This window comes from Aethalodelphis obliquidens, unplaced genomic scaffold (genome assembly GCF_003676395.1).
Source record: "Aethalodelphis obliquidens isolate GAN/ISIS:26980383/991018 unplaced genomic scaffold, ASM367639v1 scaffold41, whole genome shotgun sequence".
Taxonomy (NCBI): Eukaryota; Metazoa; Chordata; class Mammalia; order Artiodactyla; family Delphinidae; genus Aethalodelphis; species Aethalodelphis obliquidens.
Genome location: NW_020837985.1, coordinates 7,425,655 through 7,440,136, shown reverse-complemented (window position 1 = coordinate 7,440,136; position 14,482 = coordinate 7,425,655). Strand labels below are relative to the sequence as shown.

Genomic DNA, 14,482 nt, shown 5'->3' with positions numbered 1-14,482 from the left:
GGTGGTCGCCATCACCCTGGTCCTGTAAAAGGCTTTCTTAGGGTGAGTTTATTGTAGTTTTGCTCATACTCCTAGGCTATAGCCCTTAGTCCTGTTCCATGCTCCGGACTCCTACGGAATGATCCTCTGGGACTTCAGCCCACAGTGTTCACCAAGCCCTGCTAACTTTGTAGGACTTGAATTCCATCCTTTTCTCAGCATTGGGAAGTGGCTGAAAACAGCTGAGTCTAAGGTGCTGTTTTCCACAGGGCTTCTTGGAATAGCATTCATGCATGTGCAGTTCAGGGTCAGCCTAAGGGTTTGAAGGGAGAGTATATACAGATGTGCGGGCTCTCCTTTCTCTGACTTCCACCTTTCTAAGATCCCCCCGCTCAATTTCCAGCTGCTAACGCAATCCTGACCTCTGACATCTTAGCTCAGTGAGATGCCACTTTCTGCTGGAGTTCTGTTCTCCTTGCCCAGCATGGACTGAGGTCTGCCAGCAGGAGAAAAGCCAGTTAAAGATGCTCTTCCCCAGAAGCGTTCCCTTCCTTGAAGGGTGAAATATCCCTGCCTGTTTTTTCATGCCTTTGCTTGCTCTCCAGTGGCTTCCGATGGTTGTTATTTTTTATATTTTGTCCATCGTTTATCAATGTTAATGACAGGAGCATTAGCCTGGTACAAGTTACTCTGTCATGTTATCAACTGCAGGCCTTTAATTATAAACACTATATATGAGCAATTCATTTATTAAGCACATATTGAGCATATAGGTGGAAGGGATTGACAGAACACTCTTGGCTCACAGGTGGTTACTAAGTTTTAGGGCATTTGGACTTAAATAAATAGATAATGGATGACAGATCATGACAAGTGACTTAAGAGTTGAAGGTATACCTTCAACTGAGGTTAGTGGAGTTGAAAATTGGCATTTCATTTATTCAGTCAAAACTATTTATTAAGTGCCAGAGAGGTGAGTGGGTAATAAGATGAACGGGATAAGTAAAAGGTAATAAAAGTAATAAAAATAAGTGATTTCTGCACTCTTGAGCTTACAGGTTTATTGCAAAGTCAAATATAGTTACCTATAGGCACACTTTATTTGAAGTTAGATTTTAAAGTCTGCATGAATGGAAAGTAACCTATGGGGTCAAAATAAGCCTTGAAAATCCTTGGATGGTCTGTAAAGTACACTTAAAATATAACATGCAGCGTTTTTACATAGTATCGGCCTTCCTGTAGGAGCCCTTCCCGCTCCAGGGACACATGCTCATTGAGTGGAATGGGGGCCCTCTCTCTCTCTTTTTCTTTCAGATCTTCTAAGTTAAATCTCATCAATTAAAGGCACAGATGTGTAACCCCATTTGTGTTTTTCAGTCCTTCTCGCTAAGCCTATTTACTGTTTAAGGATTCAGGTTAATGATTATCTGTAGTTTCTTTTCAAGACCACCTTTCTCCTTTGGACAGACCATTGCAGTTAAGATTCTACAGCCTGCCTATACCTTGCTGCCTCTTTGGTGCAAACTGCATTTTGACCACTTGGATGGTTTATATCTCATACAATTCGGATTGTTTTTTCCTGTATAAAGATATTTCACTTAAACTGTCAGAGTCTGCAGGAAAGCCAGGGTCTTTGGTTTTATTTCTGTGTATGGTATTTTCCCCAGGTTTGCTTAAACCCTCCCTTTTTCATACACGCTCCTCTGACCACCTGGGGTAGCACACGTGAAGCAGCTGCATCACGGCTCTTCACATTACACACCATCTGACGGCAGCCATGCTCTGCGTCACATTACACACCATCTGACGGCAGCCATGCTCTGCGTCACATTACACACCATCTGACGGCAGCCATGCTCTGTGTCACATTACACACCATCTGACGACAGCCATGCTCTGTGATAACCTCCGGAAAGCAGTCGTCCATGAGTTGAATTCCATTTGTGGTTTAGGAGTGGACAAGAATTCTAAAGTGTCTGTTTCCAGGACTGGAGGGACTTTCCAGATGAGTCTTTAACCCGGAAAGATAACTACTTATTGATTTTTCTGATACCCTGTTAGGGTATGGAAATCAGGCAGGTTGCAGCACTTGATTCTGAAGTGTTTTTCATTGGTAATCAATCCTGTAAGACAGAACGCTCAGGGGCTGTCAGAGGATGACTTTGCAGGGATAGTTTGTCGCTTGCATTCACAGGCAACAGAAGGGTATTCTTCCACGTCTCAGATAATTGATCTAACATACACTTTTTCTCTGTGGAGACTTGCAGGGGCTGCTACTCTGGAACACCTGGGGCTGATTTTTTTTAAATGGCATTTTCTATTTGATTTTTTTTTTCCCATGTGGAAGTATAATGTGTATTAACATGTTTGCTGTAGAAAATTCGAACAAGATAAAAGAAGAAAATACTAATTGGCCATGTTTCTTTTTAAACTCTTTTTTTGTGTGTGCATTCGCAATCACAGACGGCACCCTTAGGCGGCACCTGGCACATGGGTAATTCCGCATACCTCCTCCTCTGCTTTGTCTGCCCTTGGAGTGATGCCTTTTCCAGGAGTTCTGGGATGGAGAGAACAGTCCTGCTGTGTTCCTGCTGTGCTGCATGCACAGTGAGGAGGGGCCACAGGGCAGGAGAGCTGGGATGTGACCACTGCCCAGGCTAGAAGCAGCTGCACATTTCTTAGCAAGCCCCCTCATTCCTTAGGACCTCATTTTATTATCTAGGAAACAGAAAAGATGATCCCTACCATGTCTGTGTATGAGTTAGTGGTTATAAAATGACATGAAGATTCTTTTGCAGCCTAAAATGCACAATACGTACCCTAAGGGGAGTTCATGGGACCCAACAAGTAATGCTTTTCCCCAGTGACTGAAACCAGAGGCCAGCTCAGCCCCCTTGATCTCATCTGTGCACGTGTGCTGCTGCCCTTCCTTCAACTCGCTGGACTCTCTGCACCCGTCCAGGGTAAGAAGCTTTGTCCTTGGATTCAGCTAACATTTCCTCTGTGATTCTGAACTTTCTGGGATTATAGATGCCTTTATAATCGGAGAAAAATGGATCTTCTCCTGAACGAAAAACAAAAACAAAACTTGCAAGGCAGCATTTTTCAGTCAATTTTAGGGGCTTTTGGAACCCCTAAATTCCACTTAATTTATTAACCAGGAAGCTAAAGCTCAGAACAACTAAGGGATGCACCCAAGGGCACATACATAATGACCTAAGTAATCTTTGTGTCTCAGTATGGGTGCTTGATGAAAGTTAATGAATTAACAGTAAAATGTGAAGCCATGTTTTTTTTTGGAGCCATATTTTTAAAGTACATCTTTTTATAAGAACACTTGGCTCCACTGGGTGATGGGCACTCATGCTGTGGGAGACTGGAGTAGGAGAGGAATTGCTTGTCTCCTTTCTAGCTCTTTTAGGGGCCAGATCTGAAGTTACCTCAGAAGCCATCAACAAACCAAAGTGTGATGTGTATTTGATCTGGCAGTTAGGAAGCCTCAATAATGGAGCCAGGATAGGGAACATTTCTGCTTCTGCTCTAATGGAGTGATGGTCACGTGCCATTTAAATGCTGAGTAATAGCCTCATGGAACTCTGCGGGCATCTTTTCTAGGGGTTCTGTTAGTTAATGGATTTGTCAGTGCTGCGGAAATGGGAGTCTGCACGCTGAGTTTCCAGATAACAACCCCAGGGGCTGGGGCAGATTCTCGCAGAAGCTTGGCTAGAACTTTGAAAGAACAAATTGAAATTCAAAATGACCTTGACAGATCAGAGTAGTGAATCATCCAAAGTGGTATGGAGAAAAGCAATTAAAAAAAATGTGCACAGGGCTTTCTGCCTCTAAGGGTGATACCTTTAATCTTAACAATAGACCGGTGCAGGGAGTGGGTGTGGGAACAAATGGGAAAATGGAGGCCCAGAGATGTGAAATAACTTCTCACAATCAAGTAGATGTTGTATCTCAGAAAAAAACAGACTCTGGACTCTAAATCCAGCCCTGATCCCCCGATAACACAGTGTCTTGTAAAATTAAAACTGGTTGTTTTCAGGGTCACAGGGTAGGTGTTGCTGGCTTTATGGATTGGTGTGGCAAAAGCGATCTGAGCCCCAGTATGACAATGAACAGGAACGGAGGGCAGTGCTTTTTTTTTTTTTTTTTGCGGTACGCGGGCCTCTCACTGTTGTGGCCTCTCCCGTTGCGGAGCACAGGCTCTGGCCGCACAGGCTCAGCGGCCATGGCTCACGGGCCCAGCCGCTCCGCGGCATGTGCGATCTTCCCGTTCCGGGGCACGAACCAGTGTCCCCTGCACCGGCAGGCAGACTCTCAACCACTGTGCCACCAGGGAAGCCCAGAGGGCAGTGCTTTTAAACTTCACCTGCCTGGTTCTAGACTGAAGATGGTGAGCTCTGGAGAGACCCAAGGCCCCAAGTTAGTCTCTTCTTAACCCCTGGGTACTTGATGGTGCCTTGATGGTAGGCCGTTACCTCTTACCTGGAAGGTGCTTTACCCCAAGTTGACTTGTTAACCAACTATTTATTCTTCAGGTTGCTGCTCAGTTACCGTCTTTTATGAAACCTAACCTGCCCCATCCAAGTTTTACCACGTGTTCATTGATTTATCCGATATTGAATGGATATCTACAACAGGCCATGTTAAATAAGCAATGTATTTTCATACAGCAGAAAGGAAATAAATTAGAACTCTTCCTCATGCCATGTGAATACACCCATTGCTGATGGATTGAGTATTTAAATATTAAAAAGAAAATAAAACTGAACTAAATACTAGAAGGTTTAGGACATACTTTATCTAACATTAGAACCCTTCTTCCTGCTGTGTGAACAGATGAATTGCATTAGATTAAAGATTTCGATGTTTAGAAAAACTACTGAACGTTAGAAGGGTTTAGGAGTAGAAGCAAGGCAGGAAACCCAAAAGTCTTTTGAGTAGACTGGTATATTTGACTCTGAAATTTCAAATATTCTGTATGGCAAAGGACACCATACAGAAAGTTAAAAGACTAGTGGGAGGGACTTCCCTGGTGGTCCAGTGGTTGGGAATCTGCGCTCTCGCTGCCAAGGGCCTGGGTTCGATCCCTGGTCAGGGAACTAGGATCCTGCAAACCGTGTGGCACAGCCAAAAAAAAAAAAGACAAATGGGAGAAAATACTTGCAACAAAGATTGCCATCCTGTATGCAAGACAGTCTTTTTACAAATAGGGAAAAGACAAGCAATGGGAAACCAGGCTAAGTGTGTAAACAGGCAGAAAAGGAAATGTGAACGGACAATAAAATTACAAAAAGTTACTCAGGCTTACTATAGTCAAGTTTTTCACATCCACGTGGCAAGAATTAAAAAGAATAATGACAGGGCTTCCCTGGTGGTGCAGTGGTTAAGAATCTGCCTGCCAATGCAGGGGACATGGGTTCGAGCCCTGCTCTGGGAAGATCCCACATGCTGCGGAGCAACTAAGCCCACGAGCCACAACTACTGAGCCCACGTGCCACAACTACTGAAGCCTGCAATCTAGAGCCCGTGCTCTACAACAAGAGAAGCCACTGCAATGAGAAGCCCGCGCACCGCAATGAAGAGTAGCCCCCACTCGCCACAACTAGAGAAAAGCCCGCGCGCAGCAACGAAGACCCAATGCAGCCAAAAATTAATTAATTAATTAATTTTTAAAAAAAGAAGAAGAATGACATATATGTGCTGATGAGTTTATAGAGAGCTCCGCCCTTCCATGTGTGCATTGCTGTTGGGGATGTGACTTGCTACAACCAACCTCTTCTGGAAGGAACATGGCAATATTAATTAAAATTTGAAATGTACACCCTATCCCTCGACAGTTCTGCTTTTGTGAATGTATCCTTCCAGAGATAAAGTGATAGCACGTAAGAGCTTATGTATAAGAATATTTATTGCAGCACTGGCTTTTGGTGGCAAAAAATTGGAAGTGTCTCAGTAGAGGGATAGTTATATGAATTGTGGTAGAGTTTATTATGGAATATAATCACAATTAAAATAATTAGATTTAATTGTACTGAATTTCTCTATCTTTATTCAGTAGGAAAAAAGCAAGCCATGGAGTCTTATATATAATACCACATTTGTTTTTTAATTATTTATTTATTTGTTTGTTTTTTGGCTGTGTTGGGTCTTTGTTGCTACACGCGGTCTTTCTCTAGTTGCGGCAAGGAGGGGCTACTCTTCGTTGCAGTGCGTGGGCTTCTCATTGCAGTGGCTTCTCGTTGCGGAGCATGGGCTCTAGGCGCGCGGGCTTCAGTAGTTGTGGCTCGCAGGCTCTAGAGCACAGCCTCAGTAGTTGTGGCGCATGGGCTTAGTTGCTCCGCGGCACGTGGGGTCTTCCTGGACCAGGGCTTGAACCCGTGTCCCTGCATTGGCAGGCGGATTCTTAACCACTGCGCCACCAGGGAAGCCCCACATTTGTTTTTTTAAAAGTGAGAAAAGGGGAGAAATCCTTATTTGTGTATTTTTTAAGCGTAGAGAAAGTTTACACTACAGATTATTAACCTTGCTTGTTTCAAGGAGATGATTGGAGAAAAGGAAAGAAATAATACTTTTTATCTTTATACGTCTCTGTAGTAGGGTATGAATTATTTTTGTAATTTTACAAACAAATGAAATTAAATTTGTGAAAGTGTGATTTGTGCTACAAAGTATGTGTAGGATAGTATAAAAGAATCACTTGCCCCTCTATGCCAGCACTATAATTTATGACATGTATTACATGGCTTTATTATTGCAGTTGTAGTTCATTGTTTTTTCGTCCTTGTCCCATGGCCCATGCTGAGTCTTTTTTGTAGGAAGAAAGAAGACTTGTTCCAGGAAAATTCACTACATGCAGTGAGCATTTTACTGAGCACTAACTATGTGCCAGGCTCAACGCTGGGGACTTGGTGTATAACAACAGATTACACAAGGCTGGGAACCCACACATTGCAAGAGATTGAGAGTGAATGACAAGCTTGCCTTGGAGGTCACACTTGTTTTTGACCTTGAAAGAGGCAGGCTAGGCCTGGAATTGTGATGGAGCTTGGTGGACTGGGAACTTGGGCTAGGTTGTATAACTATAGTATAATAATACATATATTCAGGCTGTCCTGAAGATTTCTCTAAGATCATGAGGGTAAACTGATAAACACAAGCTTCTCTGGATTCTTGGCATGGCAGATAACTTGCATAAAGATCTTGGAAGAGAAGCTAGGCTCCAGGAAAGAGAATATAGCAAACTAAGGAAGTGAGACTTGCTTTGGAGTGAGGGATGGTACCTCCCATTTCATGAACAGACAGCGTAAGCCAGATGCACAGTGAGGCACATTATAGGGTTTTTTCATCCATTTCACGTAATAACTCTATCAGGTAAGTATTACTGCAGTTAAGAAAGCAGAGTCAGAGACACTATAGAAATTGCTCTAGATCCGTGGCTGGTAAATGGAAGATCTGGGATTTGATCCACAGTTGTCTTACATATCTTGGAACCCTCCAAAAAATACCATAATGTTTGGATTCTCTTTGAATGTCCATCACATCAGAACTTCACCCTGGGTCTCAGGGTGAATGAAAGTAATAAAAGTGAAGATATTTTTAGGGACTTGTATGTACTTGCTAGATGTTATCCATCACAGTTCACGTATGAAGCTGAAGCCCGGAAGAGTTAGGTGCCTTTTCCAAGGTCACACATGGCCAGGCAGGGCCAGAGGGAGATTCAGACCCAGGTCTCTGTTCCACCCAGGACAGTGCCCCTCCACCAGGTGATGCCTCCAGGAACATTAGGTTGGGGCTGCTCTTTAGGAGGGATTTATTATGAGTGTCTTCCAAGCCTTATACTCATTAAACAGAAGTAATCCTTTGTGGTTTTCTCATATTCTCTGTTGTTGTTACTGCTGCTGCTGTTCTCCCCAAAGAGCTTTCACAGTAATTATGACATCTTTACCTCTCAGTAATCAGCCTCCAGAAGTAGGCTGGGTGGGTATTATTAGACCTGTTTTCTAGATGAAATTAAAGCCCCTAAGAGCCTTAGTCGCCTGACCAGGGTCGTATGGTAGAGGCTGGAACTAAGGCCCAGGTTTTCAGGTCCCTCCATCACTTGGCATCTGGCTAAAATTAGAAGACATCTAGGGGCTCCAACACTTAGCCAAGCCTATTGGTTGATAGCATAGGCTTTGGGGAATTCCCTGGCGGTCCAGTGATTAGGACTCAGCACTCTCATTGCCAGGGCCTGGGTTCCATCCCTGGTCTGGGAACTCAAATCCCATAAGCTGCGCAGCGTGACCCAGTGGGTAGGAGGGAAGGCACAGGCTCTGCGGTCAGCACGTGTCATCAGCTCTTATTAGCTGTGTGACCTGAGGCGACTTGTTTAACCTCCCTAGACCAGTTTCTGCATATATAAAAACGGGGTAATGTTAGCATGTTCTTGTGAGCATTGAATTCTCAGGAAGAATACCTGACACAGTTCCTGGCACGTTAAGTCACCAAAAAATTTAGCTACAATTAATTGTTATTATTGCAGTTAATAACTGTTAACAAGTATTGTTATGATAATTATATCATTGTCATTGTTATGGGCCAGGAGGTCTGATTCCCCTTTCTTTCTTGTTATTTATCATTAAGCCTTTCATGTAGTAGATTCCACGTAGGTGTTTGTGGCACACATTCCCGTGTCTGTCAGTGGAAAAGGATGGGTTTGGAATCAAGTGAAGTTGGGTCCTAACCTGGCTTCACCACTGTGTTTCCCTTTTCTTATCTGTAAAACAGCTGTCTTGCATTTTAAGGTATTCTCTGTGATGGATCTCACTACACAGTTGGTTCTTAATAAAGGACAGTGTCAGAGAGTCAGCGGTGGGTAAAGTCTAACAGGGTGACAGTCAGGCAAGCTCCCCTCAGAGAAAGGCCTGTTTAATCATTGCTGTGCTTCGGAAAATTCTGAGAAGGGCCTCATTGGGAAATATACAAGGTATTTTTAAAGAGTATTGAACTTTACTGTATTCCCAAGGCACTTGTTATTGCCAGCCGCTAGGAATGTGAACTCTGAGTGGGCGCATTGATTTCACAGTACTGTCGGAAGCCCCTGCCGCCCGGCCCAGGACGGCCAGCGTGCTGGTGCACCATCGTTACTGTCCTTGCCATTGTAGAAATTTATTGAGTCTATCATGTACCATTCAGTATCTTACTTAATCACTGCAGTACCTCTGTGAGGTCAATGCCATTATTATCTCCATTTTACAGGATGGGAATGAGGTTTAGAAAAAAGTGAAGTTGCTGGATCAGTGCAATCACAAAGTATAAGTGATGGACCTGGAATTGGAATCTGAGTCTGTCTCACTTTAAGATATGGGGGAAAGTCCTCAGCTCAGAGGTTAAAAAACCCTAATTTAAATTCCCTTATTTATGAGCTGTATGGCCTTGGGCACGTTTTTTGTATCTACACAATAAGGGTGATAACAGTACTTATCTCGTAGACTTCTTTTTTTCTTCAAGATTTCAAGTGAATTAAATTGATTTTGATGATTCTATGATTATGATTCTATGATTATTTTGAGATTCTATGATTATTTGAGAAATTAACGAATACAGAGAAATAAAGGGATGAAGGAAAAGCAATGTAGATGATTGTTTCTGTTATTCATGACTGAATAGCCAACTACCCCAAAACATAGTAGCTTGAAACATTTATTTTATTATCTCCATGGTTATATACATTGACTGGGCCTATCTGGGTGATTCTCCTGCTGCTAAGCTGCAGTTATGGGAACAGATAACCGGTTGTCTCTTGTCTTTCTTGATAATAGACATGCTAACAGATGTGAAGTGATACCTCGTTCTGATTTTGATTTGCATTTCCCTAATGATCAGTGATGTTGAAAACCTTTTAATGTACCTGATGGCTATTTGTATGTCTTCTTCAGAGAAAGTCTATTCAGATTCTTTGCCCATTTTTTAATTGGGTTATTTGGGGTTTTTTTTGCTATTGAGTTGTATGAGTTCCTTTTATCAGATAATAGGTCATAATCTATTAATTTAATAATATAGCTAAAGATTTATAAATTTTTTTTTTTTAATTGCGGTACGCGGGCCTCTCACTGTTGTGGCCTCTCCCATTGCGGAGCACAGGCTCTGGACGCGCAGGCTCAGCGGCCATGGCTCACGGGCCCAGCCGCTCTGCAGCATGTGGGATCTTCCCGGACCGGGGCACAAACCCGCGTCCCCTGCATCGGCAGGCGGACTCTCAACCACTGCGCCACCAGGGAAGCCCTATTTTGTTCTTTTATTAGAACTAAAAAGAGTCACCTCGCTCTTACTGCCTTACACTTTGCAACAGTACCCTGAATGCCAGAAATTCCCTACAAATATTGGAAGAGCGTGAGTCTCCATTGTGAATGGGTCAGATTTCTCTCTCACCCTATTTTTTTATTTCCTTTTATTCCATCTCTGTCTTCGCCAGCTTCCCCAGCCCCTACTTTACCAGCTCCCTGAAGTCATCTAGCACTTGGGCGTAGCAAGCATGTTAAAACGGCTCATCTTCCCCCCCCCCCCCCCCCCCCCCCCCCCCCGGCGACCAACCCCTTTCAAACCGCCCCTCTCCCCCCCCCCCCCGCCCCCGCCCCCCGTGTGGTGCGCTCCCAGCCAGAGCCCTTTATCTCCACCTCCTCCCCTAACATTCCCTTCACATTGCTTACTCTGCTCTGTAATCTGTCCCTCCCTTCTGCCTCTGCCTCCGCCAGGGGCCTCTCCTTGCCTTCCGTGCCTTTGAAGACCTGCTTGGTAAACCCTTAATTTTGTACAAAGGGATGCGTGTAGTTATATAATCTGTCGGGTGAATTGTCACTGTTACCTTTGTAACGCAGTATGTAAGAAAAGACTTAAAACGTGAGACGTATGCCCCTATGTTGTTTGATATTAAACGCATCTCTATATTATAACTAATCATGGGTATAGAGGTAATATTAGCTGATCTCTTAGGCGCACGTGCCACATGCCGGGCACGAGCACCTGATGTTTAACTCCCATCATTTCTCCCCTCAAGAGAATTAGTAGTAGTATTCCGAGATACAGCTCACTAAATTAGCTGCCATATTTTAAAACAGGCAACTACACTAGGAAATTTTATACATGTGTGTATATATAAACGTGATTAATACATATACACACACACTCTTACGTGTGTGCATATGGTTCTTCGGTTGTGGAATTGGCAAAACATACAGCACACATGATCTAGCCTGTACGTATCCAGTCTCACCTTTTGCCTCTCTCTCACCACATTTTAGGTTTCATCTGCCCCACAAGCATACTTCTTCCCTTGCAGAGTTCTGGTGAAGGTTAAATATGATATTGTGAAAAGCATTTGGGTCAGAGAAGGTTCTCAGCCAACTTCCTGTGGCCTCTCTCCCTGCCTTGGCCAAGTCCATCTTATTTTCTGATGAGTCTGTCGTCCCTCATAAAAGGAGAGCTTCTCGTAGTACTTTCTAACCCTACGTGGAAATCCAAATTGAGGATAGTGGTTGTGTCTGGGGAAGGAGGGAAGAGACTGGGATTGGGTAGCAGGTGGGAGAGAGAGGACACACTCTGCAGTATTTTATTTCTTAACTGGCCAGTGGGTACATGGGTGTTTTATTAACTAAAGATTCTGATATATCATTTGAAATATTTTATAACTTCAAGCAAACGAACACAAAGCCTACCACTTAGGTTTTACCTCCGAGACCCTTCCCTCGAAAGCAGTTGAAATGAACAGGCAGCTGAACCCGTTTTTTGCTGGCCTCCAGAAGCAGGAAAGGGTGGCAGGTGGAGTGGGGTTCTCCGGGGCAGGGTGAGGCCCTTTGGCCTGAGACAGAAGGTATCAGGGTGGGTCCAGCTTATGAGGGACATCAAAGGTGTGCATCCTGCCTGTGCAGCTGATGTGGCCTTTCCTTTGTGTTTCTCTGAGCCGCTTCTCAGAGTGAACCTGGGCGGTAACCGGAGCTGCATTTTTATCTTTTTTAATATCTCAGCCTGAAATGCCGACATCCACTGTAGGCACCATGCATTTTTAATGTGGCAATGATTAGAAGGTTGCTAGGGCCTCATTTCATTTCATTGGACGCTGTGATGCTTGTTACCTTCGTCGTATTTCGACTTCTTCCTGGGACGTTCCCCAGTCCAGGCTCATACCGTTGCTCCCATGCAGTTATTGAGGGTGTGTTTGAGAGTGCAATATTTTTAAATTATTTGTTGTTCAATTACTGAGCAACCTAGGAGACTTAAGAAGTGAATGCTTCTTAAATTCCTGAAAGGGAAATCGACGAATCCAAGTCAGCAGCTCAGTAAAGCTAGCTTCATAAGCCGAGCTCACTGAAACACATGCAGTGGTGTTTGTTGTGTGAGGATGCAGAGGTGAGCCAGAGGGAGCCCCTGCTTCTCATGGTCTGGTGGCAGGGAAAGAGCTGTACTTACACAAATGTATGATGTAGTGGAAATTACTGCAGTAGAGGTACAGAGAATTATGGGCAAAGAAAGATTATTGCCAACTAAGGGAAGGCTTTGAAAAGAAAGAGCTGTTGTATGAATTAAGCCCTTAAAGGTATGATTTTGATAGATACTTTTTTGTTCATTTATTTGTTTAATAAATATCCTACACCTACTATGGGCCTCTGTGTAAATTCATGCTTCCCTGTACTCCACCACAAAGGAAGAGAGCCGTGTACAGCTGAGCACGGGCATCTGAGATGCTGCCACGTGAAGGTGGTACACACCACCTCCACTCGTATTTCCTTGGTCAGCGCCTTGTTACTTCAGGGTGTGGGGATGTGCACTATCCCTTCCCATAAGCCTGCAAGGGTTGGGAACCTGGATAGCCATGATGAATAGCAGTGTCTGCCCCGAGAGTCACGAGATGAGATGCACAGTTTACCAGAATCACACTGGGTGCTGTACTGGAAACGGCCTGTAGGGGAGCAAGAGCTGCAACAAAGGAACTTTTTTGCAGGAGGGTTTGCAGTGATGGAGGCAAGAGATGATGTTGGATAAGGTTGGTAGTCATGTGGGTGGTGAGCTGTCAGATTTCAGTAATATTTTTAAAGGTAAAGGCCAGTGGATTGCATCTGGGGTATGAGAAGGGAAAATCAGGTATGACGTGATGGGTTTCAGCCTGAACAACTATAAGAATGTATTTGCCATTAACCCACTGAGATATGGAGGCACTGTAGAAAAAAGAGAGTTGGGGCAGAGCATCAGGGTTTGTTTTTAGCAAGTTAAGATTGAGCACTAGGAGATACTGAACAGGCACTTGATATATGTCTGCATTCAGGGTTGGATCTGGGCTGGGAATATCAGTTTGGGAGTTGTCAGCTAATAGAAATTACTTAAAGCCACAAGATTAGGTGAGATCCCATGAGAGTGGGCGTCAGTATAGAAGAATAAAGGCCCAAAGACTTGAGGCCAGGGAGATGAAGAACCAGCAAAGACGATGATGGAGAGGAACAGCCATGAGGTGGGAAGAGTCAAGAGAGTGTGATATCCTGGAAGCCAAGTAGAGAAAGTGTTTTGAGGAAGGAATTATTGTTACTTATGGAGCATTCACTCTATTGAGAAACCTTTGTATATTTTTTATCAACTCATCAGCACCACAGTCTTGTAAATATTGGTCTCCATCTCATAGATCAGAAAACCAAAGCTCAGAATGGGGAAATTTATTCACAGATATTGTATTGATACCTTTCATGTGCCAGCTAGGATAATAGCCACGGAAGTTAAAAAACTTAAGGTAGCAAGCTCATAGGTAGTGAAACCAATCTTGAACTCTAGATCTGTCTGATCTACACCTGCACATTTTGCATCAAGAGATGATGTGTGAAAAAGCATTGTATGAATGCTGTTCCTCGGACCTGGGTCTTAGACAAAATTAAAGGAAATTAGGATTAATTGCAGAGAAAGAAACATGTTAGAACACATGGATTTTTCTTTTGCATTCCAAGGTTGATTTTTCTAAGGAGAATTTTCTCCTTGTTTCCTGACGATCATAGTTTTTTAATTGCTTGAAAATGTGGTGATAATTTGACCCCTCAATGTTTGGTGAGTCTGTGGATTAGTTGGGATATAAATGAACTCAGTGCTCTGATAGAAAAAGTGGAAACCGCCTTTGATAGAGTGAGTGAGACCACTCAGCGCACTGCTAACCACCTTGTAGACATGTTCAGTAAAGAACTGATGGAGTTTCTTTGCTTTCCTTTTGAGAGTTTCTAGTGATCGATGTTCAGAGTAACTTGTCATTGTGGCAAATAGTAGCTCAGACTCCTTTTTCTTCTTCTTTTCAGATCATGTACAAAATGAAGAAAACTATGCACAAGTTCTTGATAAGTTTGGGAGTAATTTTTTAAGTCGAGACAACCCAGATCTTGGCACCGCTTTTGTCAAGTTTTCTACTCTTACAAAGGAACTGTCCACACTGCTGAAAAATCTGGTAAGCCATTTCATAAAATATATATTTTTTTAATTACAGCCT

The 14,482-nt window shown here is 43.4% G+C and overlaps 1 protein-coding gene across 11 annotated transcripts in view; it reads left to right on the top strand.

Moving 5' to 3' along the window:
* The window catches only part of ASAP1 (ArfGAP with SH3 domain, ankyrin repeat and PH domain 1), a 349,713-nt gene that overhangs the window by 212,039 nt on the left and 123,192 nt on the right, over positions 1-14,482 (top strand). For all 11 annotated transcript variants that reach the window (XR_003438372.1, XM_027132478.1, XM_027132477.1 and 8 more), the window contains one exon: positions 14,295-14,440. Coding sequence is in view for 10 of the 11 variants with exons in the window: in XM_027132478.1 (XP_026988279.1) it covers positions 14,295-14,440 (146 nt within the window). In the remaining variant the exon portion in view is untranslated. The remainder of the gene's footprint in view (positions 1-14,294; positions 14,441-14,482) is intronic.